The following is a 26,023-nucleotide window of genomic DNA, read 5'->3' on the forward strand; positions in this document are numbered from 1 at the left end:
GCACCTGCCAGAGTAAACGCGTTTTGCGCGACCGATCGTATGATAGATCGATCGATCCATCGATCGATCGTTGGGAATTGACGCGACCGACGAACGAGTCGATGCGAAAGAGTCCAAGTCTTTAGCGGCACGTGCGAGAGCAACGGATATAATAATAGGGCACCGGCCAAAAGGCACGAACAATTTGATAAACACAGCTGCGTGTTTTAAGGAAAATCCTTAAGGGCTGGTGGAATCGTTGGGCTGTCTCTCACCTTACCTCGAAGAGAGAAGAGAGAAGAAGGAGAAGAAGAAGAAGAAGGAGAAGAAGAGAAAGAGGAGAAGAAGAAGGAGGAGGAGGAGGAGGAAGAGAAAGAGGAGGAGGTGATTAGCGAGAAGCTTTAAGGGACTCACTCTCTATCTCCCTCTCTCTCCGTCTCTTACCACCCACTGGGGTGTTCTCTCTCTCTCTCTCTCTCTCTTTCTATCTATCTCTATCTCTCTCTCTTCAAAGGCAAGTAATCGCGAAGGAGAGAGGGCTCGCGCGCGCGCGCGGATTGGCCGTAGAGAACGGAGCGTGGTCCCTGTGGTGGGAGGACAGACCGAACGAGTACGACAGAGATAGAGAGAGAAAGAGAGAGAGAGCGCCGTCGCCGCTGGATTCACCAGCTGTGCGCGCTAGTATACAGCCAGGAGTTCGGTCGCGGCACGAGTCAGTAGCACATGAGCGCTCGTCGAGCGAGTATCGTTCCGTCAAGCGACTCTCGCCCGGGCGATAATGTCACCGAGTGATCGTCGAGCGACTACGAGAGGATCTTGAAAAGAAATATATATTTATTAGAGGATACGTGAAAAAAAAAAACGGAATACGAAATATCTATAAATAATAAAGGATAAACGTGTACTATATAATATATATATATATGTATATGTATATATACACGTGTATTTAATATACATATATAAACGTGCGTGCAACGAAATTGAAATAGAAAGAGAGAGAGAGAGAGATAGAAGATATCGTCGATATTCCGTCGACGGTTCTTTTTTTTTGTCTTGACCAACGGAAGAAGAAGACGTCAAAAGGTACGAGAGAAGGAAGAAAATTGTTTTGAGAGGTGGTGGAGGAGGAGGAGAAGAAGAAGAAGAAGAATAAGTGAGAGTGAGAGGGGACAAATAAAAGAAGCGAATCGCCGCGTCGGACACGCGCCGCGATTGTCGCTAAAAGCGTGTTTTCTTCCGCAAAGGGGCGCGCGCGGGCGCACAACATCATCCGCCGCCGCATTCACGAAAGGAAAGAAGAAAAGCGGACGTCGGACGATTTTTTTGTTGGCCGAATCGATTGAAAAGGAAGAAAAAGAACTTGGAGAAAGATCCGAAAGAAATAAAGAAGATAGAAAAGATCTTCTCGCGTAGAGAACGAGTCACGATCATCTCTGTTGGTGCTCTGCTGGAAGTGAATTTTTTCGCGAACGTTTAGAAAAAAGTAAAATAAAAAAAAAGAAGAAGAAGAAGAGAAAAGAAAAAGAAAAGGATTGAGTTAGAACGAAGGAGAGATTTCGATCCTCGTTTTTTTCTTCTCCTGTTTTTCTTTTCCCATCGCGACGTTTCACTTCTCACGTTTTACGTAAAGGGGAAAAAAAAGAGAGACCGAAAGAGAAGTAATAAGAATAAAAAAAAAGGACTTGATATTATTAATTAATACAATTATTACACTTGTATACTTTCGTTTGTATGAAAAAAGATTCCCGAAGTGTGTTTTCTAAACGATATAACAGATAAATATAGAATATATACATATAACATACGTACTTTATATATATATTATTACTATCAATTGTCGAGTCACCAAGAGGAGATACGCGCGATAGTTTGCCAGCTGGTAGTGTGGTGATAGCGATCGTCGATTTATTAATTTTGCTTAAGGAAAAGTGGAAAAATAAAGTGAGAGAGAGAGAGAGAGAGAGAGATAGAAAGAGACTAGCTAAAGAGCGAGCGAGCAAAAGGCTTGCTACGACGTGTGTTAAAAAATATATATAAATTAAAAAAAAAATAATAAATAAATAAAAATAACAAAAAAATAAAAGAACGGCCCAAGAATGGTGCCACAACAGCAGGACAGCCCTTCGAGCTCGGGGATTCCGATGTTTGGATCTTTACTTGTGGATAAAAATTCGGCCACCCCGTATTCGGATGCGACACAGGTAAGGACGCACAGTTTATTTATTTATTTGTTGTTTATTTTACTTCTTAAACGTAGGATGTCTCCGTTGGTCGTTTCTCTTCTCTTCTCTTTCTTTCCCATCTTCTTTTTTCGTTCTTATTTTGTTTTGTTTTTTCTTTCCTCTCTTTTCAATTTTTTTCTTTTCCTCAAAATTTTTCTCCATCGAGAGAAAATGTTAAAGTAGAGAAAAAAGGTACATGAAAATACAATCCTCCAACGAAGAAACTGTTTAAGCCATGCCGTACCGTACCGTGCTGTGTCGTACCGTGCTGTGCCGTGCTGTGCCGTGCCGTAACGTGCCGTGTCGTCATACCGTGCCGTGCCGTGCTGTGCCGTGCCATGTCGTGTCGTGTCCTGCGCCAAGACCTTGACAATGATTCCACGAATATACCGTGTATGAAACAGTTGAAAGAGAGAAAAGAGAAAGTGAAAGAGAGAGACGCAAAAGAAAGAGAGAGAGAGAGAGAGAAGTCGATAGTCAATACGATCTCTAATGATTTTTTTGTTTGATATTATCAAGCGGAAAATTGACAACATCAGCGCCTGCGTCTTTGCGGCGTCGGCGTCGGCGTCGGTCTTTTTGATCTTCATAAACGTTCTGTAGTGTAGCAGTAGTATATCTTTCTTTTTTCCCTCCTTCTTTTTTCTTTTATTTCCTGAAATTGTCTTTCTCTATCACGTTTCATTCGTTCCTCGTAATGAGAAGACTGTCTCTTCTCATTCTCTCTTTCTCTCTCTATCTTTCTCCTTAACCCTGAGAATGATGATATATAAAGAGCACGAGTTGTTAATACGATTTCTCAAGTTTAATACAGTTGGAAGAATCTAAGCGTTCGCATTTCGGAATAGAAATTCTAAGAAAATCATTCTCGGATTATCGTTTAAAGGTAGTGTAGTATGTAGTAGTAGTAATAGTAATAGTATAGTGGTAGTAGTAGTATCGACGAAAGTCATTCTTGGCAGTCGCCGACGCCAATCGTCGAGATATTCATCGTGGAAAATCATCGTGTCGGTTGATTGCTCGTTCGCTTGTAGTTTTCCTCGTGTCTTTCGTGTCTTCTAATATTGTGATATACGTATCCTAAATATTATACGTATATTTCTGTATTCGGTTCAAGTTGACGGTTCTCTATTACGAAGACGTTGGGAGACGTATTTAATGTTTATAAACTTTGATCTCCTAGATCTCTCGTTATCCTCGAGGCAAAAAACAATGTTTCTTTTCTTTTTTTTTCACCCTCTTGTTTTTCTTTTTTCGTATTATTATTATTATTATTTTTTTATTCCTTTTTTTTAATCTCTCGTTCGATTCGTTTATCGTAATTTTTCGTTTTCTATCTATTTATCTATTTATATGTTTCTCTTTCTCTCTCTCTCTATATATATATACACACATATGTGTGCGTGTGTGTATGTTATATGTAGTTCGCATTAATACGCGATTTCGTTGATGTGACGCTCGTTCGAAGTCGATCGTATCTATATTTCCCATCCGTCCGAGATTCGCTCAACGATGACGACTTTTTCGAGAGTAGGGGAGGGACCATGACACGAGATAAGTTGAAAAAGAATAAGAAGGAGAAGAAGAAGAGAAGAGAAAAAAGAAATAAGAAGGTGTGATGTTTATCGCGCGTAACCTCCTCCGTCTCTTGGAGGATAGTAAAGTTCGTTAGGTTTGTTTTCGTCCTTTTCTTCGTGGCTCGAAAAGAACTTTTCGAAAGGAGAGTGAGAAATAATGTTTGATTGTTATCGAGTGCCCACCCGTTTCGATTTCTACGTGTCATTCTCGTCGCTTGTTTTTCCTTCTTCATTTCTTATTTTCTATCTCTTTCTCTCTATCTCTATCTATCTGTCTCTTTTTCTTCGTTCACCTAGTTTCTTTTTCTCGTATCAATCAACGTGTGATACACGACAGTGGTGAAGAATTCGGTCGACGATTAGAAAGAAATTGCGTCATTTTAATGACTCTTACGAGAATGAAAGAGAAAGAGAGAGAAAAAGAGAGATCAAAGAACGAAATTCAACTATCGACGATGATTTATCGAGCGTTGATTTCTCTCTCTCTCTCTCTCTCTCGCTATTTCTTTTTCTTTCTCTCTTCTTAAAAGCAACAAAACGCTTGCGATTACGCGATATCGCAGATTTCTACCGAACACGAAGGAGAACTCGGAAATTTCGAAACCCCCGTCGTCCTCTCCCATCTCGTATTTGTAAATCGAACATTTACAGTGGCCAAGGTGCTTTACAATATTTCTTTTTTCCTTCGAAACACATAACGTTTTCATTCGCTACTCACCGCGATTTTTCCGTTTTATCTATTTATCCCTTTCTCATTTTTTTTTTTTTTTCTATCGAATGTTTTACGAGGCGTGCACTACAAACTATTCGCAACGAATGCACGAGTAATTTCTACTTTACTTAACAAGACGAGAAACTATAGATTTATTGAGAAAAACGATATATACGAAATATCTTGTTTAAATCCTCTTCTCTTAATCTACTCTTTTCCTACATTTTTCGTTTCTTTTCGAGAGGATTATATATCTAATATACGCGCGCATGTGTGTGAGTGAGTGAGTGAGAGAGAGAGAGAGAGAGAGAGAGAGAGAGAGAGAGTGAGTTAACGGTATCGTTTCGATTGTCTTTAGTTTGCGATTAGTTCCATCAAATTTTTATGATTTCGAAACTATGAAATTTCTTTAGAGCTGTTCTATATAATTATCATGAAGAGATAGAATCTCTCTCTCTCTCTTTCTCTCTATCTATCTATCTCTCTTCTCTTTTGGATGTACCAATATTATTCGAGTCAAGTTGATATACCCGTTGCAGTTCGCTCGAGACTTTCGACCCTCTCGATTATCCCTTTGGATTTTAATGGTTCCGACTCTAATTCTAGAGCTCAGTTCTATCTCTCTCGCTCGCTCGCTCGCTCTCTCTCTCTCTCTCTCTCTCTCTCTCTCTCTCTCTCTCTCTCGCTCTCGCTTTCGTACCCAGGTAGTCTCAAGGGTCATGTAGCTTTTATCGCCTCGAGGAAAACTGCCTCAGCCTATCGTCGAATCCCTCTTTCGAGAGCCACGAAATCCTTGCGCGGTTACCCATCGAAAAAAGAAGAAAAAAATCGATTATTTCGACGTTTATTACATCGAGCTTCTCCTCTAAGCCTGGTAGGAAGCCGTGACGTCACTAATCGGACAAAGTTATTAAAGGAAAAAAAAAAAGAAAGAAAGAGAAAAATAAAAGCAAAATCGAAAAAGGGGTTTATCGTGCAAAATCGCGTTGGTTGAGAGGAAGAAGGATTTTGAAGGGAAAAAAAAAGAAATTGTACTTTTTAGTAGCAACATAGAAAGAGAGAGAAAGAAAGATCTGATCGTATCGTATCGGATCGGATCGGATCGGATGGAAAGATTGTGTTGGATACTACTAAAGTTTTTTAGAGAATGGATGAGAGAGAGAGAGAGAGAGAGAGAGAGAGAGAGAGAGAGAGAGAGAGAGAGAGAGAGAGAGAGAGAGAGAGAGAGAAGAAAAAGAGGAGGAACGTGGGATCGGTAATTTTCGTCTCGATTCCAATTTCTTTTTCTCGCGGGCTTAATCTCGTCGAGCAAATTGGCGGTGGCCCCCTGAACTTCTCTTTGACTGGACTCTCTCTCTCTCTCTGTCTCTCTGTCTCTCTGTCTCTCTCAGGCCTCGCCTCTTCTCCGATAGGTACAATCCCATCAAATTACCTCGATTACCTGCAGCCTTGACGGCATACACGAGCCTCTCTAATAGACGGCACACCGACGTTAACGACGAAGCTCAGAAAACGTGTCCGTGGTCGTCGGCGTGCGCTCTCTCTCTCTCTCTCTCTCTCTCTCTCTCTCTCTCTCCTCACTGTTGTGTTGATAGTTTCTTCTTTATGTACATACGTATATATCACGTATATGTGACACGTACCTGTGTTCTCTCTCTCTCTCTCTCTCCTCCCTGGTGTGTGTATGCGCGCGCGTCTGTGCATGTGTGTGTATGTAAAAAAGAAAGAGGAGTAAAATTCGAGACGAGGGAGGGTAATATATCCTATTCGTTGTCATCGAGTGTCGTGAAAATCGACGTCTCCGGGAGTTATACGCTTATAAACACATATCGTTTAGATACGTGCGTATATACATACATACATACGTACGTACGTACATACATACATCGTACATACATACATACATACATATACACATATGTCTACGTACGTGTGTATTTATACGATAGGTAAACGCAGTAGTTGACTCAAACGCAAAATTGTTTTGCGTACGAGCCCCGACCGTTATCGCCGAGAACGTCTTTGCGAGCCAGTCCTGGACTGTTTATGATCGAGCGATTATATTTCGACTCGACTTTCAAGGTTACGCCCGTCGTCGATGTTCGTCGGTGGCCGTCGGCGTCGTCGTCGTCGTCGGCGTCGTTGTCGAGGAAGATGATCGTGACTCGTTTTCGACAACGACGACATTGACGAGCGTGTGCACGTTCTTCGCTGCGTTCGTTCGTTCCTTGAACTTTCCTGGAATTCAAGCGGAGCGCGATGCAACGAGCCACGTTATCCGGTTATGAAACTTCCAAGAGGAGGAGGTGGAGGAGGAGGTGGAGGTGGTGGTGGAGGAGCGTTATTCGCTTGTAAAAGTCGTTGCTTTGATGAAACTCGTTCGTTCGCTTTTTTGGTCTCTCTCACACACATACACTCACTCACTTACCCACATACATGCACACACACTTTCTCTCATTCATGAGAATTAATTTTACTATTACGTACGTGCAAAAAAAAAAAAAGATAAAAATAAAAACAAGCAAAAGAAAAAGACCTGGAAAATATTAATTATTAATCAGTTCGATTAATTATAGTCTTCTTTCTTTCCTTTTTCGTTTCAATGTTTCATTTTGTTCTTATCAATTCCACGAATTTCTTATTAGAGAATTATTTTTCTCCGTTTCTCTTTCATGCGCGAGTATCGATAAAAAAAAAGAAGAAGAAGAAGGAATAAAAAAAAAGAGGATAGATAGAAGATAGAAAAAGATATAAAATAGGAAGGAGAGGAACTCCGAGGAAAAAGATAGAGAGAGCGAGAGGAAATTCTCTAAGCGCGTCGAGCAGAGGCAGAGTTAGTTGTTGCGAGGTTCGCTTCGAGGATTGCAACATGTGGAAAACTACTCGTAATTATTGCGGTTCAACCTTCGGGCAAGTTCGCAACACTGTCACTGGCGGAACCGAAGGAGAACGAACGATCGTTGCGATATGTAGTTATAAAGTTTCGTTTCTCAAAGTCGAACTCGTTCGATTAGTCACACACAAACTGAATAGCGTATTTTTAAGTGTTTGTCGCGGTACGTATGTACGTATACACTCTGTGTGTGTGTGTGTCTGTCTGTCTGTCTGTCTACCTGTCTGTCTGTCTATCCCTCCGTTATGTATATATTCAGACATAAAGAGAAATTGATAGTTATTTCTTTTCACCGAATTCTCCGTAGCAAGTTCGTATTTTCTCTCTTTCTTTCTCTGACCCTGTCATTATCAGCATTATCATCATCATCCTCATCATCACCATCATCGTCATTTAGCATGCGTTATAGGATAGAATCGAACATCCGGTAGATTCTCAGCCATGATTCAGCGATTGGATCGATCTATCGATCGATCGATCGATGCTGCTACTACTACTACTACACTACTACTACTACTATTATTTTGATATTCCACTGGCGTATACTATTCGAGAACCAACGCGTCCGCTCGAAACTTACAATATTCTCTCGTATTCCTCTATTCTTGGTAAAAGTCGAACGAGAAATAATAGAGAAGAAGACGACGCGGGTATGATCGTCGATCGTTCGTGCCGTGCTAAGAAACTCGTCTACCGCTTTTCGAACGTGCTCAGAGTGGAATATTCAATTGGATAATAAGCTAGTCACGATCGTCCGAGGCGATATCAAATATTATTCGCATTTGAAATCGTTCGTGGTCTTACTCATACGTTTTCGTGTTACGTGAAAAGTTAGATACATATATGTAGATAGATAGATAGATAGATAGATAGTTAGTTGGATGGACGGAGCATCGATTAAATAAAAATTTCTAATCGAAGACTGAGAAAATAAAAAAGAGAGACAGAGAAAGCAATAAGAAATAGAATAAACCGATTGATAATGCACTTGTCACTCGACGGTTCTTGCAATGTCACGGAGATTAAATCGTCTACGTGATTTCGTCTATCTATTATCTATCTATCTATATCTATTTATTTATCTGTCTCCTTCCCTCTCTCTCTCTCTCTCTTCCTCTTTCGATAAAATCACTTTGCCATCTCCATATAATCTTCTCACGGCTTACGATCGTTCGCGATTTATCTTTCGAGATCGATCGCGAGGAGACGATCCCGCCATCGTATGGGAAAGGTCATTCGCTGTTTGCTTTTTTATCGTGGGCTGTTTGCTTTTTCGAGATCGATGCACTTGTCGAGTAGACCCGCAAAGTCATCGAGATTAGATTTCTACGCGGATAGAGTATATATTTTTCTTTTCTTCTCTTTTTCTCATTCTCTCTCTCTCTCTCTCTCTCTCTCTCTCTCTCTCTCTCTCTCTCTCTCTCTCTCTCTCTCTCTCTCTCTCTCTCTCTCTCTCTCTCTCTCTCTCCCTCGTTTTTGTTTTCCTCCTTGCGATAAAGAGCTACGAGACAAAAGCTTGAGGTAGTCCAAGAAGGCCCGAAAATCGTACGACGTCCAATCGTGTACTTAATTTCAATCGTACATCGGATTCCGTTATCGATCGATCGACTGGCCAAAAATTACATTTAATGAGTGGTTTTACCGATAAATAAAATTATGATCGTTAAATTTATATCTTACTTTCTACACATTTCTCTTTACACAGACTATATATATATATATGTGTGTGTGTGTGTGTGTGTGTGTGTATATAAAAGAGAAAAAAGTTAATCCAATAGTCGAACTTCGAACGATGAAATAATCAAACTGAGTCGCATAAACGCATAAAGATTATTTTTTACGCTTCCGTTACACGTATTGTATGCAAATATCCAACTTTGTCGATAATGCTTACGACTAACTAACAAAATCTTTCAAAAACTACTTTGTACGATAAAAATAATTGATTTTTGCTTTCCAAGTTAAAGAATCTTTCGTTTTGGTCTAACGTAAGGGAAAGAGATTTGTAGAAAATTATCAAGCTTGAAGGATTCTCTTTCAAGCACGTATCTCTTGCTCTCTCTACTCCGTTTTTCTCCAAAAAAATTTCGGGCCTATTTAATCTTCTTTCGTCTAATAAACAGAAGCCACAGCGTAGAAGATATCCTTGTGTTATTTCTCCTTTTCTTGTCCTCAAACGACAACGATCTAACAACTCAACCAAATACCTACGGAACATCTCTCTCTCTCTTTACATATATATCTTTCTCTCTCTCTCTCTCTCTCTCTCTCTCTTTCAAACGCTCGTGCGCACTGATACACGTGCGTCGTCACGTACCGTTATTATAACGTTGTTCTCTTTCTCTCTCTATCTATCTATTTATCTTTATCCATCTCTATCTCTATCTATCTATCTATCTATTCTCTCTTTCTTTCTCTTTCTCTCTCTCTCTACTATTCTGTTACGCGAGCTCGCGCGCACCCGTTCGCTCGAACGCGAGCGCCCATATAAGCGCGCATCGCTTTCAACGAGTGAAACTGACCGCTTCGTCTCGCCATTTCACTGTCACTTTTGTAATACCGTTACGCCCGCTTACGCGGCCGTTACGGCACCAGAGCTTATCCGCATATCGTTTCATAATCGGAACCTCCGGAGTAATTCCGTGTGAGCTGCGAAATCTCTCATCGCAGATACTTCGCACATGGCCTCTTCTTTTTCTTCTTCTTTTAACTCCCCACTCACCCCCCCTTTTTTTCTCTCATTTCTTTTTTCTCTTTCTTTATTCTTTCTGTTCCTCTCTTTCTCTCTCCTTTTCTGTATTTACATTTTATTCTCCGTCTCTGTTTTTTGGCCGTGTCTCTGTTCCCGTCTCTCTGTCTCTATATTTCTTTCTCTGTCTATCTTTGCTTACTCCACTTGCGACGATCGAACAAAAATCGCAGTGCAAGTCGAGGACGATTCACGTTTTATTAAGCAATCACGATTTATCGTTTATCGCGCAGACAGATAAATCGTTTCGCGCGGAGGTTTCGTAGGCGGGAGATTTGAATTTTTCGTCGGTCCTGACATTCTTTTTTTTTCTCTATCCCCTTCCTCCCACCCTTTTCTTTTCCTCTCTTTTTGTTCTCTCTCGAAAAAGAGCGAGCGAATGAGAGGGAGGGAGGGGGAGGGAGGGAGAGAAGAATAAGCAAGTGTTCGACGTTACGACGATGGCCCAGTTTTTCTCCTTCACTTCGTAGAAAAGGAGAGAGATATAGTAGGGTGGGGGGTGAAAGAGAGAGAGAGAGAGAGAGAATGAGAATTTATCGCAGTCGGTCAGGATGTCGCTCGTCAGCTGACCGCCGCATGCGTCGCAAGTGTTCGTGTGCGTGCATATGCGTGTCTCCTCCTCAGGGTCCTTTTCCTCTCTCTCTCTCTCTCTCTTTCTCTCTTTCTTTCTCTCTTTCTGTCTCTGTCTCTATCTCTCCTTCTCTTTCCATCCTTCTTCCGCTTCTTCCTGAATCGGCTGGCCGGTGCAACGGGTGTAAACTAGCTTTGCAACCTGTTTCGATTCTCGTTTTAAACGATACGTCCTCGACATTTCTCTCCTCCTCCTCCTCTTCCCCCTTTCCACCCTTTTAACCCCACTATTGCCATCCCCCTTCTCTCTTCGCCGATATCATACCGATTTAAATTGATTTCTAAAAACAATCTCGTATCGTTATAGATCAGAAATTGACTGATCGATATATTGCAAGTATCGAGTGTTGTTTTTTTTTCTTTCAGTCGATTAGAAGTCGAAATATATTAGAAATACGAGAAATTAATCGTGGGAAGGGGATATATAGATATATATGTATGTATGTATTATGTATATAAAACTAATCTATTCTGTTCTAAGTTCTCCACTCCATCTAGTCCTAATCCATTCTGTAAAAGATTATTAATGAGTCAAATCTATAAATGGTTTGTAAATTATCCGAGAATAATCGTTGTTGCATTTATAACGGGTGACGTGTATATTCTATAGATATACATGCATACACGTATGTACATATATACATATATAGATATATGTAATATGTATATATATATATATATCTACATATTGAGCATGCATATCTGCTCGTAAGAATGTTTTAACGAGAAGCTAAATAAGTAAGCAAAAGGAAGCAGCTTCTCGTATACCGTTCTATATTTCGTAATCGAGAATACGGATGTGACGATTATACGAATGCCTCGATTATCAGCTCCTCTCCCGGACGACAAATACTCACTCGTGCATTATCTTAGATAGACGAGTACGAAGGCACGCGAGGCTTCGTCATCCAGCTGCCTGTCCTATCTCTCTCTCTTTCTCTTTCTCTCTCTCACTCTCTCTACCTCTACTTTCATTGGAAAAAAGAAACGAAAATAAAATTCGATTCCATTGTTATCTATCCGTGGCTTATCTTTCGACCAATTTCTCTCTCTCTCTTTCTCTCTCTCTGTCTCCCTCTCCCTCTCCCTCTCTCTCTCTCTCTCTCTCTCTCTCTCTCTCTCTCTCTCTCTCTCTCTCTCTCTCTCTCTCTCGCACGTGTCTTACGATGGATGAGTTTTGTTCAATTTCAATTAAGGACGTTAAATCAACGAAATGTGAGCAAGATGTGTGTGTGTGTGTAAGAGAAAGAGTTAAGATTATATATATATATATATATATATATATATATATATATATATATTGTAGTCAAGGGCAGCAGCTGCATTCGCGCGAAAGTGTACATCCTTTTTTCTCCCTTCCCTCCATCCCTTGTACCACTACCTCGAGCCCCATCTTCCCTGCCTCTCTCCCATCCCTCTTGCATTTTGCATTCTGTTAATACTAACCGAACACAACCACTTTGTTGCACGCTATGAAGTTACGCACCGTCGTACGATGCACGCGAGCGTTAAAGCTCTCTTTCCTCTCTCTCTCTTTCTCTCTCTCTATCTCTCTCTCTGTGTGTGTGTGCGTGTCTCTCTCCCTCTCTCTCTCTCTCTCACCTTCTCCCTGTCCCTCTCTCTCTCTTCGTACATTTTTTTCCTTTTCTTTTTTCTTTTTTTCTTCCTCTTTGGCTCTTTCCGTCGCGTGCAACAAATACGATAAGTCTTTCTACTTTCTTACCAAGCTGAATTATCGAATACGTCGATGATGATAATGACAACGAGAGGAATATGTCGCGTTCGCTATACATTCGTGCGTGCAACGTTCATTTCTTTTTTCTTTTTTTTTCTTTCTCTTTTTTTTTATGTACGTTTATATTGGTATATGTAATGCACAGTAATGCGGTTTTGAAAAGGATCCGATTGAAAAATAAACGACCGTTGGTATTCGACTCGTTACGATATCGTTATCAATTTTTGTCTCGGCGCGTTACATTTATGTTTTATATTTCGTTACACACACACGCGCGTGTGTGTGTGCATGTATGTATGTATTTATTAAATCGGTATAATATTAATATCTAATTGTGTACTTTACAAAAAAAAAAAGAAAGAAAAGGAAATAAGAAAACAAATATCGAAAATCGATAAAAGATTGAATTAACGTAGTCGAATCGAACAGACAGTATCACAATTATTTTCGCGTTCTAAAGTATTAACAAATGTAAAAATAAAGAAATATTAGCTGTTTTTATGGATTTGCATTATCTTATTGTATATGCAATATTCTTATACTTTTTATACTAAATATGTTTTAAAATGAATTATACTATATACTCAAATGAAATAGTGTGCTTTGCGAAAAATAGAAAGATACAAATAATATTCGAAAGTTTAAAAAATTGAATTAGTATAGTCAACATTAATATTACATTGTAAGATATTAACAAATTTTTGAACGAAAGAGTATTAAGAGTATTAGCTAGTTTTATAATTGTTTTATCTTTCTCGTTCTCTCTCTCTTTTTCGTTCTTTCTCTCTCGTTCTCTCTCTCATTTTTCATCGTAACCCACATTCGGAAAGCGGATCTCTCCTCTCTTTCCTCTTACAAGCATCGAACCACGTCGACATATAAAAGTATAATACGCGAAGCGTACGGTGTTGGTCGTCGCATTAACATACACCGCCATGTAATAAGAAACGCAAATCGCGATCAGATCGCTTATACGATGCCCTTCCTCCCAGTCTCTGCTGATCTCTCTCTCTCTCTCTCTCTCTCTCTCTCTCTCTCTCTCTCTCGTTCTCTCTCTTTTTCTCTTATTCTTTCTCTCATTCTCTCTTTCTCTCTTTCTCTCTTCTCACACTTACTCTCACTCTTACTATTATAAACTCGTCGTCACTTTCCTATAGTATAATGTAACGCATATTTATCTTTACACACTTACGTCCTATGTATACGTATATGCGCGCGCGCGCATGGATATATATATATTATATGTATATGTATATGTATATATGCATATGCGCGCATGGTTTTTCGCGGTAAATTTAAATAAGGAAGAGAGACAGAAATCGTTAGGATAAATCGCGAACGAGGCGGTAGATCGCCAAGCTCCGTCTCCGTGATTAATTTCGACGTTGATTTCGATCTTTCGTAAGAACCGGTCTCTCGATATAGTACCAACTCGCTCTCGATAATATATATATATATATATATATATATATATATATATATACACATTATATATATAAAAGTATATATATATCCTTTAACACGTTTAGATTTCACTCATAGATTTCACATTTTTATTTTTATGCAACGGGTAGCGTTCTCACGCGTGTACACGCTCGTTAATAACTTTTCTAACGACTCTTTTCTTAACACACACACATACACACACATACACACTCTCTCTCTCTTTCTTTTTCTTTCATAGAACAGAAGAAAATGAAAACGTCGTCGTTAAGAGAAATACTCGCTTCTCGTGTTCCAACGTCCACTGAGCATACCTCGGTGATTATCTTGAAATTCGAGGGGACCACGTGGACGAATACGTTTTGCGGTTTCTATGCAGTCTCTAATCGATCGATCGATCGATCGATCGATCGGTCGACCGATCTCTATTGATCGAACGAAGGAAACGATTGTTGGCAATTAGTCAACCAGAAGCTTCTTTTTCTCTCTCTCTCTCTCTCTCTCTCTCTCTTAAATTCTTTTCAATGATTACATACATTTCGTTTTTTCGTTTCCAATTTCTCATTTTCTTCTTCCTCCATTTCGACTGTTTCCTAAACTTTTTCTTCTCTTGACCATATTGACCATATTCCCTAATCGTTTTCGTGTGCTTTGAAATAGGATATCGCGTATGCCATAAGGACCTCTCTTCGTCTTCCATCTTAAAGTTTTCTTTCGAAACGTAATAACTACTACTTTTCTCTGTCGAAATATCTCCGGTCCCTCTTTAAAAACCGTATATTTTGTCTGCGTGTGCATGCGTACACGCGCGCGCGTGATGTGTGTGTGTGTGTGTGTGTGTGAGAGATTGGGATTCTCTCTTCGGTCGTCACGCTCGATCACTACTCGAACATCATCTACCCTATGATCCTTACGATTTTCACGGGTCGCAGGTAAATGCCGCTTCGCCGTGCAGGCTAATGATTTACGAGAACCATCTGAGAAGGATCCATCCATCCGTCCATTCGTCCATTCGTCGTCCGTCCGTTTGTGTTCGTCGTTCCCTCTTCCCCTTCTTCTTCTTCTTCTTCTTCTTCTTCTTCTTCTTCTTCTTCTTCTCCTTCTCCTTCTCCTTCTCTTTCTCCTTCTTTTTCCTCCGCCCCTTTCTCCTCACCTTCTCTGCCACGTTTGCTACTAACCCTCTTTATACCTTTTTGTCGGAGAATTTCTTTTTGACGAAGCCGATACATCATTAACGTTCCGTTTTAGTTTCAACCATCGTGATTTTGTCAGTGATATTATTTATTTTCTTTTTTCTTTTTTCTTTTCTCTCTCTCTCTCTCTCTCTCTCTCTCTCTCTGTCTCTCTCTTTTTATCTCTCCTTGATTGATTGATTTATTTATTTATTTTTATTTTTGGCTCGTTGACTCGTTAAGTTATCTAGAGGTGTGCATTCGTACATTTAATTTTGTTAAATTTTTTTTCGAAAAATGTATATTTCAAAAGTAACGATGTTTTATCATCACGAATTAATGTATCTTATTTAAATTAGAATCTTAAGTTTGTCTTATTGATTATAAATTGTATCACACGTTTGATATTAGTTGATGTACGTAGTTGTTGTAAATATACAATTGCGATCCTTGCAAAATAATGTATCTTGTTTAAATTAGAATATTATTTAAATTAGAAAACGTGATAACATATCTCACGCATACACATACATCCGTTTACGTACGCAAATCGACGTCGAATTTATACGAAAACAATTTTTTTTTTTAACAATTCTATTAATCTTTTTTGCGTCAAAATGTTACTCTGTCGTACGCAGTTGAATTATTATTTCGTAATTTTATTATTATTCTACGAGCGAGAGAGAGAGAGAGAGAGAGAGAGAGAGAGAGAGAGAGAGAGAGACAGAGAGACAGAGAGACAGAGAGAAGAAGAAGAAGAAGAGAGATAACGCGCGCGAGAGAATTAGTATTCCGTTTAAATGCAAGTAGGTATGTATCGTACATACCTAAGTTCAAGTAGAATTTAGAAAAGAGACAAAGAGATAAGAAGAAATGGAAGAAAAAAAGAAACCAAAGGGAAAGAAAAAAGAAAAAACAAAAAGAAAACAAACAAGAAGAAAAAGAAAAGAAAAGAAAAGAAGGGGAAAGATAGAATAGTTGGAAGGAAATGTTTCGAGATAATAATGTCAACGTTGGAGTTTTTAACGAAAAAGGTGTGTTAAGGTTTTACGTCTCCGATTGAAAACGGAAATACATATGTACCTATGTGTACATGGTATGACAAAGTTTAGAAGCGACCATGAAAGAACAGAAGAGGAAGAGGAAGAAGTAGAAGGAGAAGAAGAAGAAGAAGAAGAAGAAGAAGAAGAAGAAGAAGAAGAGTTGTCGACATCGTCGTATTCGTATTCGTATTCGTTCGTTCGATCTATTTGAAAGTTTCTCACGTTCGCGTGGCAAATGACAATTCCATGTTTCACGGACATGAAGCGCGCGAGGTTCATGGAAGTTAACGAGGAAATGAACGACCCAGCAAGAAATCGTTTATCCTTCGTATCCACTCGTCGCCTAGAATAAGAGAAGTTTTCTTGTACGGGACACCTTCCTCTTCCTCTTTATCCCCTACTACATCCCTCCATTTCATTCCGTGCACCTCCCTATCTCTCTTCTTACCTCCCACCCTCAGTCGGTTTTTTCGCGCTTCCTCTTCTTTTTCTTCTTTTTCTTTTGCCACCACGTAGAATCGCCTTTCTCGTGTAGGAGGAAGACGTCTGTGAGAGTTGTCGTTGCATCCGGGATGAGTGCAACGATTTACGTTTTCGACTTTCTCTTAGTTCTCATGAAGAAAAGGGGATGGGCTAAACTTGATGAGCATAAACATCAAGAGAAAAAGAGAAAAAGGACGAGAGAGAAAGAGCTGCATGGATAGTTTATTAAACGTTTAAGAATGAATAGGCTATCACACACATATATATATATGTATATGTATATATGTATGTATTTATGTATGTATAACGTGAACTCATCTCATCATACGAGAGAGAGATGCATAGATAGTTTATTAAACGTTTAGGAACGAGTAGGATATATTAAATATACATATATGTATATATAAAATACGAATTCATTTCATCATGTATAAGAGAGAGATAGAGAGATGCATGGATAGTTTATTAAATGCTTAATGAGTAGGATCTTGTATATCGGATATGTATATATGATATAAACTCTCTCTCTCTCTCTCTTCCTCTTTCTCTCTAACGTTAGATTTATGATACCCGTCATTTAGACGGATTTGAAATTTCATGCTTAAAATTTTCTCGAGAAATCATTCTGTATTATTCTATAGGAATATATCTTGACTTTGATTGATGTTATGATATCAATACGTATCCTAATTTATTTCCGACCTTCTCATTTTCGAGCATCTGTATATAATATAATATAATAAATAAATAAATAAATAAATAAATATATACATATATTTATTTAACGAATTTAAATATTTCAAAATACGCAAGATAAAAAAAAGAAAGATTCATTAAAATTCCTAAGTCGTGATAGACATTATATTTATTTATCGTCACGAAAACAATATCCTTGTTCAACGTGATACGATTTATAAAGCGGATAGTTAGAAATACGAATAGAAAAACACGTGTACGATTATACGAACATATAGTGATATCTAATAATGATCATCATCATCATTATTATTATTATTATTAATAACAACAACAACAACAACAGTAACAATAATAATAAGAATAAGAAAAGCGTGCGGTGCACGCGATCGATCCACGCGCGGAATTCACGAAGGCCAGCGAGTGTGGCCGAAGCGAGTTTAGATGCGACGGAGCGCGTATACGAGCTCGACCTTAGTCTCTTGATACTTCCGTCAGCTAAGACGGCTAATCGTGCATAACAACGCGCGACGAAGGAGGTTGCTTTTAGAAGAAGAGATCTCGTTCAACTAGTAGGAGCGTCCTCGAGATTTAGCGCGTACGGAAAATAAACGAGGGAGTAGTAGTTCGTCGTAGAGTAGTTGCTAGTTGTGTAGTTATAGTTGTTGTTGTTGTGTATTGTTATTGTTATTATTCTTGTTATTATTGTTGAGTCGTTGTTTTCGTTGTGAAGAGTGACTCCAAGGAGGAGTATCTCGTGAATATCCCGTTACGTTGTAAGATTCTGTCGACGTGCGTTTCGTATCGACCGGTTACCGGAAAATCCACGATCGTTCCCACGGAACGGTTCTCATTATACAGCTTTTTCTTTTTTTTGTTTGTTTCTTTTCTTTTCTTTTTTTTTAACTTGTGTATGGTGTGTTAGGGTCGGAACGAACCATTCGAATTAATCTCTTGTTTATGTGCGTACATTTAAATGTGTGTATGGGTATATATATTGCATGTACATACGTTTAGATATTATATTTTAATACGTGTACGTGCGAAAAGAATATATATATATGTATGTATGTATTTATTTACGTATGATGCATTTACTGCATTAATGTATGCATAATATATTCAATAGATACATACAATATAATACACGCATGTAATGCATTTCAATAAAAATTCTACAATATACTGGTTACGTGCGATACATTTTAATAGAAACTTACGATACATTACACATATGTAATTTGATTCAATACAAACGCATAATATATGTATATATATATTATACACATTTAATAATTTTCAATAGAAACGTTATACGGTATACTGTATACATACATACATTTGAATGTATAGAATACATAAGAAAGAGAGAGAAGAGAAAAACGGAGGGACTAAGGTTCTCACTTAACTCTCTTACGTACTTTCGAGTCTCGACCCAATTGCTAAGCAAAGCTAATACTTTTGCCTCTGAATATGCATTACGCGCGTGCTCGAACAATGAGCAGGCCTACCGCGCTCGCCCGTGCTATCGGTAAAGGATCGCCGTAATTGCACCGACGGTCCTTCGCGTCGCGTAGCGTCGCTTTTTGCGCAACGCCTTGTTTAAAGGTTTACCGAGAAGCCTTCGTAAAATATCAACGGACGAGGAGAGACTATCGAAAGCTTGTTAAGAGTAACATGAAACGATCCGTAGGTACCTTGCTAAAATCGAACGAGTTTTTTATTGGATGATTGGTCAAGTCGAGAAAAATTATTGCGTTATTTCGATCTGTGTCAGCGCGCGTGTGCGAGTTGCCGTTTGGTTTATTCTTTCTTTGCTCTCTTATTCCGGATATATAAGTTACGATACTAATGTACGATAATAACGTTTGTTATATCTCTCTATGTTACAGACGAAAAAGAACAACCCGAATCACATAAAACGGCCGATGAACGCGTTCATGGTTTGGTCACAGATCGAACGCAGGAAGATTTGCGAGGTCCAACCTGACATGCACAATGCCGAGATCAGCAAACGACTTGGTAGACGTTGGAAAACGTTGGACGAGGCCGAGAGGAGACCGTTCATCGAGGAGGCAGAGAGATTAAGGCAATTACACATGATGGAATATCCGGATTACAAGTATCGACCACGGAAAAAGACGACGAAGCCAGCCCCGGCGCCAAAAGCTAAAGAATCCTCCGGTAAGAAACCGAGGAAATCGTCTACTTCCTCAAATTCCTCATCTTCCTCCTCCTCGTCTATCGGCGGTTCCTCGCCTTTATCACATTCGAAATCGCGGAACGACACGAACAACAACACGCAGACGCCATCGTTGAAGAGGTTGCAGGCTCAGCCGAGCACGAAGCCGGTTTCGAGGTTGAAGGTCAGGTTGGCCCTTGACAAGAGGCCTCTCGATTATACACCAGCGCCACCGATCGTCACGGCTAAAGTACCAAGCAGTCCTTCCTGCGACACACCGGATTCTCCCGAGTCTGCTAGCTTCTACGACGACAATTATCACGATAACGGTCCAGCTGCAGTGGCAGCAGCGGCTGCGGCCGCAGCCGCGATCGTCGGCGGTGGTTCACACGCCGGTTTACCACCCCCTTTACCACCTACCAGCTCGTTACTCGCCGCTAAGATCAAGCAAGAGACCGCATCGATCATGGATATGGATTACAAGACAACATCGACGACGAATACCGCGACACCGACTACCAGCTATACGAAGGACAGACTTTTATCATCCGTCAGAGGAGCCGGATCCTTTTCTACCTCCTCCTCATCGTCCTCTTCCTCCTCTTCAAATATCTCCTCGTCGTCCTCCTCCTCCCTCTCGACCTCCGACGTCGACAGTCTCGGCAGGAGCACCACGGTTAGATCATCCACACCGTGCCATCTCGATCATCATCAACAGCAACAGCAACATCCCTTCTCCATCAAAGAGGAACCCTTGGACCCGACTCTCGCCACGGCTACGACGACGATTGGCACGAGTCTTACATCTTCCTCATCCACCTCCTCGACATCCCCTACGAACAACTCCGGCGCCATAAAACTCGAAGAAGTATCCGGAAGTAATCCCAGCCTCGCCGATCTCTATTCCCTAACCGATCTCCTACAAATACAACCGTCCGACTTCAAACTCGATCTCGACATGGAAACCATTACCACCGATCTGGACTCCTTCGAAACGGCCAGCTCGAGTAGCGGTTCGCACTTTGAATTTTCTTGCACGCCCGACGTCACGGACATGTTGTCGAACATAGGCGTCAGTAACGAGTGGGTTAGCTTTTGAGTGAGCTACGACGACGACTACCTCTCGATCAACGCGTCGATCGATTTTCTCCTTACGTCTCTTCAAACATATATTTTCCTTATCCGTCAACCGAGCGACTCGACGATCTCGATTTCTCCAAACTACGAGTCTCCTCGGAGCACCTTTCCAAAAAGCACATTTATCGATCAACCGCATAGCGCACCACCGCTAGCGTCCTTTCTCTCTCTCTCTCTCTCTCTTCTGTTTGTGCTCGTCATCTTTTACGGTTTAAAGGGACAGGGACGGTTAAAGCGGCCGACACCAGACGTCGTTCTTTTACCAAACATATTTCAACTCGTTCTCATGCTGCTTCGAGGCGGTTCGAAAAGAAGGAAGGAGTAAGGTATACGGAGGAGGGGGCAGGATTGGGGGAGGTACGCCTTAGGGACGACCGGAAACGGCCATCGAGTATGTGTATAGAGAGGGTCTGGAAAAGAGGCACCAGCTGTGTTCTCCCTTTGCTCTTTCACTCCTTCCGGTACCCCTCTGATTTATCCTACATAGTTCTCTCTCTTTCTCTTTTTCCTTACTTCATCCGTGGAATCCTTCGTACCCTCATCGTCGTCGACCGAATTTAAACCCACGGTCAGCTGATCGCCAGCTGGTGCGGACTACTCGAATTCCTTCTTTTCACGTCCCTCGAAGAAAACTATCGTGAGATCGAAAAGAGAGAGAGAGAGAGAGAGAGAAACAGAGAAAGATAGAGAGAGAAAGTAAAGATGAAAAATAAGATGCTATCTTTCTCTCTTTTTCTATTTTTCTCGTAAATTAGATCGAACATCCGGCACGTTAGGTGGTGTTGCTCTTCCTATAGTTCTCTCCTACTTTTTATATACAATCATCCTGATTACTCGTCGACGCGAAGATCACCGAAACTGCCGTCACCAATACCACCAACACTAACTACCACCATCTCCACATCCCCCTCTGCTGCACCTCACCATCGTTGTTGGTTACTCTTCTTAACGAGGAAACCTTCTTGATCCCAAGATGATTAACTTCGACGTCTATTAAGTTTTCAAGCCGATATTTTCTTTTGTTCTTATTTTGTATATGTACTGTAGCATATTAGCGATTAAGCTAGAACTTTTTTTTTCACGGTTTATATATGATTGCGGATAGAGAAGTGTGTTTTTGTCAGGAGCCAACCGAGCAGCAAAACGATCCTCGCGGCGAGGACGATACGATGATGATGATAATGATGGTGATGATGATAATGATGATGATGATGATGATGATGATGATGATTACGATGATTACGATGATGATTACGATGATTATGATGATGATATGATGATGATATGATGATGATTATATGATGATGATTATATGATGATGATGATGATAATGATGATGATAATGATGATGATGATAATGATGATGATGATAAGGACGGCGAAGACGACGACGATGATTCGTGAGCTTTTCTTTTTTACCATGTATTTTTTCTTATTATTTCTAACAGATCATTCGATCATTTTGTTCGTTTGCTTTTACTTTTACTATATCTTTTCTTTTCTTTCCTTTTTCTTTTGTTCTTTTTCTGTTCTTTTTTCCTTTTCTTCCCTATTACCTTCAACAGTCGAAAGATAGAAAAACAAATATGGTAGCGAGGGAAGGGGAAAGAAAGAAAATATATAAATCAAATCGGTCCTCTTGTTTCCACGTTTCGCGGTGATCGTCGCTCGGACGGCTCGAATCCCCTTCCGTTGTGTATATCTCTTTTTTTCTTTTTTTTTTTTAGATATATATATAAATAAATATATATATATATACATACATTTAGTAATATATTAACTCTCTTATACGTAGTGTGTATAAAACGCCAAAACCGAGAAGGAGAACGGGCGATTATATATGTCGCTTACGACGGACTAAAAACTTTATCAAACTTCGTCATACGTTTTCTTCTTATTCTTATTATTATTATTAATATTATTATTATTATTATATTATTATATATTATTATTATATATTATTATATTATTATATTATATTATATTATATTATTATTTTATTTTATTTTATTTTATTTTCTTCGAGTTTCCTTTTTTATATCAATGCGTGGAAGCCCGCCGAAGGAGCAGCAACAGAAAAAGAGAGTCGATGATAAAAAGAAGTACCTTTTTTTTGCGACACGAACGATCTTAACTCTCTCTCTCTCTCTCTCTCTCTCTCTCTCTTCCTCCCTCTCTCTCTCTCTCTCTCTCTCTCCCTTTCTTCCTTCTATCTTCATCTCCATCTCTCTATCTCTATCCTTATCATTCGAAATAATGAAATGAATGTTCGTTTCTTTTTTTTTGTTCATATTTTTATTTTTTTACATTTTTTATTTTTCATTCTATTTTTTGAACTTGTTTCAAAAATATAAGTTCGATATATCGCGATTTTGACGGACTTCCGCGTGCTGCTATCGTTGCTTATGCTATCGATATATTGATAACGAACGAGTTTACCTACGGAGTCTTTTTTTGTCTTTTGTATGAGATATGATAAAGACTATATATATATATATATATATATATATATGTGTGTGTGTGTGTGTGTGTATATATATATATGTATATATATATATATATATATATATATATATATATATGTACTCTTTTTTCTTTTTCTTATGTTTTCTTTTTCCGGTCTTTCTATTCTTTTCCTTTTTTCTTTCTTTTTCTTTTATTAGTCATTAGTGTATCCGATGAAATGCCTTTTACGATCTTATCTCATCCGTGACTTTGTAATATGTAATATATTTACATATGTAATGTGTATATTCTCTCTCTCTCTCTCTCTCTCTCTCTCTCTCTCTCTTTCTCTCTCTCTCTCTCTCTCTGTTGTATATCGAAGAAGAGAGATGGAGATAAACAAGAAGAGAGAAAGAGAGAGAGAGAAAGAGAGGAAATTAAAGTGTTTTGGACTTTAAATTTTCATTAAATCGTACAATTTCTTATCATTCTTTTTTCTTCATATAAATTATCTACGTTGATTGTCTAAGACGACGAGTCATCGAAGCGTGTCTGTGTCAGAAAAAAGCGCGCTAATCAAAACTTTGATCTCATATTCTCATTAACAATTCTTATACGATATCGCATAAGCGTTCTTTCATTTTTCTTCTTCTAATTATTATTAATCATAGGGATTATAGATTAATTTTATTTTATACAACGAACACTCGTAATGCCAGCGATAGCACTACCACATATGTTTATTTTATTTGATTATTTTCTTTTCGTTTCTTTTTTTTTCTTCGTTTTTTCCTGTTCGTTGATTTCGTTCGATCGAAGATATTCTCGAGTTTCTTTCTCTTTTTTCTTTTTTCTTGCTAGTGATAACGATAATGATAATCCATATCGTTATTGTTGTTCACTATATATGTGTATGTAACTATTATTAAAAACATTAATATTATTCATATTATATTATTTTTATTAACAATTATTTTTATTATTATCTATTATTTTTATTATTACTATTATTATTACTATTACTACTATTATTATTATTATTATTATTTTTATTACCATTATTATTATTACTATTATTATTATTATTATTATTGTTATTATTATTATTATTATTATTATTATTATTATTATTATTATTATCAATGACAGTGTTATTAGTTATTACCTCATCGCTTCAACGATCAATCGAAACATCAATCTATTGTCAAATTGACGACGACAAAGATGATTATGACGATCAGATGAGGAAAGAAAAAAAATATAAGAAAGGATAGTGTTCGATTAATTCGTGTATAAGATACAAATTACATTATTACAACGTACGATCGATATTTTTAATAATTTTCAATAATCAATAATTTTTTTACTTTTATTACTATACTACTACTACATTTGCCCCCACACGTCGTGTCTCCTTTGTGTGTTCTCTTGTCGAAACTGGATTAAAGCTATAAAATCGAAACTTATTTTTTCGATATAATTTCATTAATAATGAAAGAGATAAAGAAACAGAGAGAGGGGAAGGGGAAGGGAGAAAGATAGAAAAGAGATGATAAAAAAATAAAAAAAAAAAAGAATCCAATAAAAAGCAAACGTAACGAAAAGGGAACACAGTGCCTACCACACTCCGGTCTCGAAACTCTCGTACAAAAATCTCATACAGGGCCAAGATATAAACAAAACAAAGAAAAAAAAAAAAGAAGGAAAGTATAATAGGAAAATGAATTTTAGATTAAAAAGAAAAAAGAAGTGTAATGCACGATTGTTTACATCGAAGATATAATTACGTAAATTACAACGTAACGTAACGTAACGTAACGTGACGTAACGTGACGTGACGTGACGTGACGTGACGTGACGAGGTTTTTTAAATTCGGACATTTGAATGAACGAAAGGAAAAAGAAAAAAACGAAAAAGAAAACGAGCAAGTATCTCTTTTTCAATAGGGTGGCGGGGGTGAGAGAAAGGGGGAGGGGAGAGTGGAAGAAATATTGTCTTGATTAACAAGAAGTGAATTTTAGGATTTGAGAATAAGGTGTAGTGCGGGTTGTGGGTGTAGTGCGGGTCGGTAGAATAAAAATACAAATACAAATAATAATAATAATAAAAATAAAAATAATGATAAATAATAATAATAATAATAATAATAATAATAAACAGAGAAAGTAAATATTCCAAATTGTTGAAACGCGCCGGAGAACAAACGAAATGAATGGAGAAACGAACGGACGAACGAACGAACGAATATAAATAGGAGGTAGAAAAAGGAATGGAAGAAAAAGAAAAAGAAAAAGAAGGGGTGGGGGCAGGGATATATAAGAGGGAGAAATAAAACACTATACTAATTACAGGCTGTGAGACTAACTAGAAAAATACAGGCGTACCTGTAAAGAGAGAAGAAAAATGCGTAACCGACGGGCGAATCGTTGAGATTGAGACAAAATTAACTCCTGCCTTTTTCGGTGTCTTCAGAAAATAATAATAATAAATAATAATAATAATAATAATAAATAAATAATAATAAATAATAATAATAAATAATAAATAATAATAATGAATAATAATAAATGATAATAATAATGATAATGATAACGATAATGATAATGATAATTTAAAAGAAAGAATGAAAAAAAAAATAAAAAGATAAAATAAAATAAAGGACAAGTTACCAAAATTAGCCGATGCACAAAAGCTTCGAGTTAGCCTTCAGTTTCCTCGGCGATTCGTTAGGGGTTGCGTGCAAAAGTGACAAAGAAAAGAAAAAAAAGAAATGAAAAGAAAAAAAAGAAAATAAATAAATAAATAAATAAAAAGAATATTAAACAAGAGAACTACTGCCAGTGTATAATAATAATAATAATAATAATTAATATAACAATTTTAATAATAATAATAATAATAATAGTAAATGATGATGATGA

The 26,023-nt window shown here is 38.3% G+C and overlaps 1 protein-coding gene across 1 annotated transcript; it reads left to right on the top strand.

The window, feature by feature from the left end:
- Nucleotides 1-647: 647 nt before the first annotated feature.
- Nucleotides 648-22,661, top strand: LOC127069641 (transcription factor sem-2-like). Its single transcript, XM_051006848.1, has 2 exons — nucleotides 648-2,183; nucleotides 19,230-22,661. Exons 1-2 carry the CDS (start codon nucleotides 2,079-2,081, stop codon nucleotides 20,616-20,618), a joined length of 1,494 nt encoding a protein of 497 aa, XP_050862805.1. The 5' UTR covers nucleotides 648-2,078; the 3' UTR covers nucleotides 20,619-22,661.
- The last annotated feature ends 3,362 nt before the right edge of the window (nucleotides 22,662-26,023 follow it).

Source organism: Vespula vulgaris, chromosome 16, assembly GCF_905475345.1.
Source record: "Vespula vulgaris chromosome 16, iyVesVulg1.1, whole genome shotgun sequence".
NCBI lineage: Eukaryota > Metazoa > Arthropoda > Insecta > Hymenoptera > Vespidae > Vespula > Vespula vulgaris.

Coding starts and splice junctions, on each gene's coding strand:
- LOC127069641 (XM_051006848.1), top strand. CDS start 2,079: ATGGTGCCACAACAGCAGGACAGCCCTTCGAGCTCGGGGATTCCGATG. Junction 2,184..19,229: donor CGTATTCGGATGCGACACAG/GTAAGGACGCAC, acceptor TCTATGTTACAG/ACGAAAAAGAACAACCCGAA.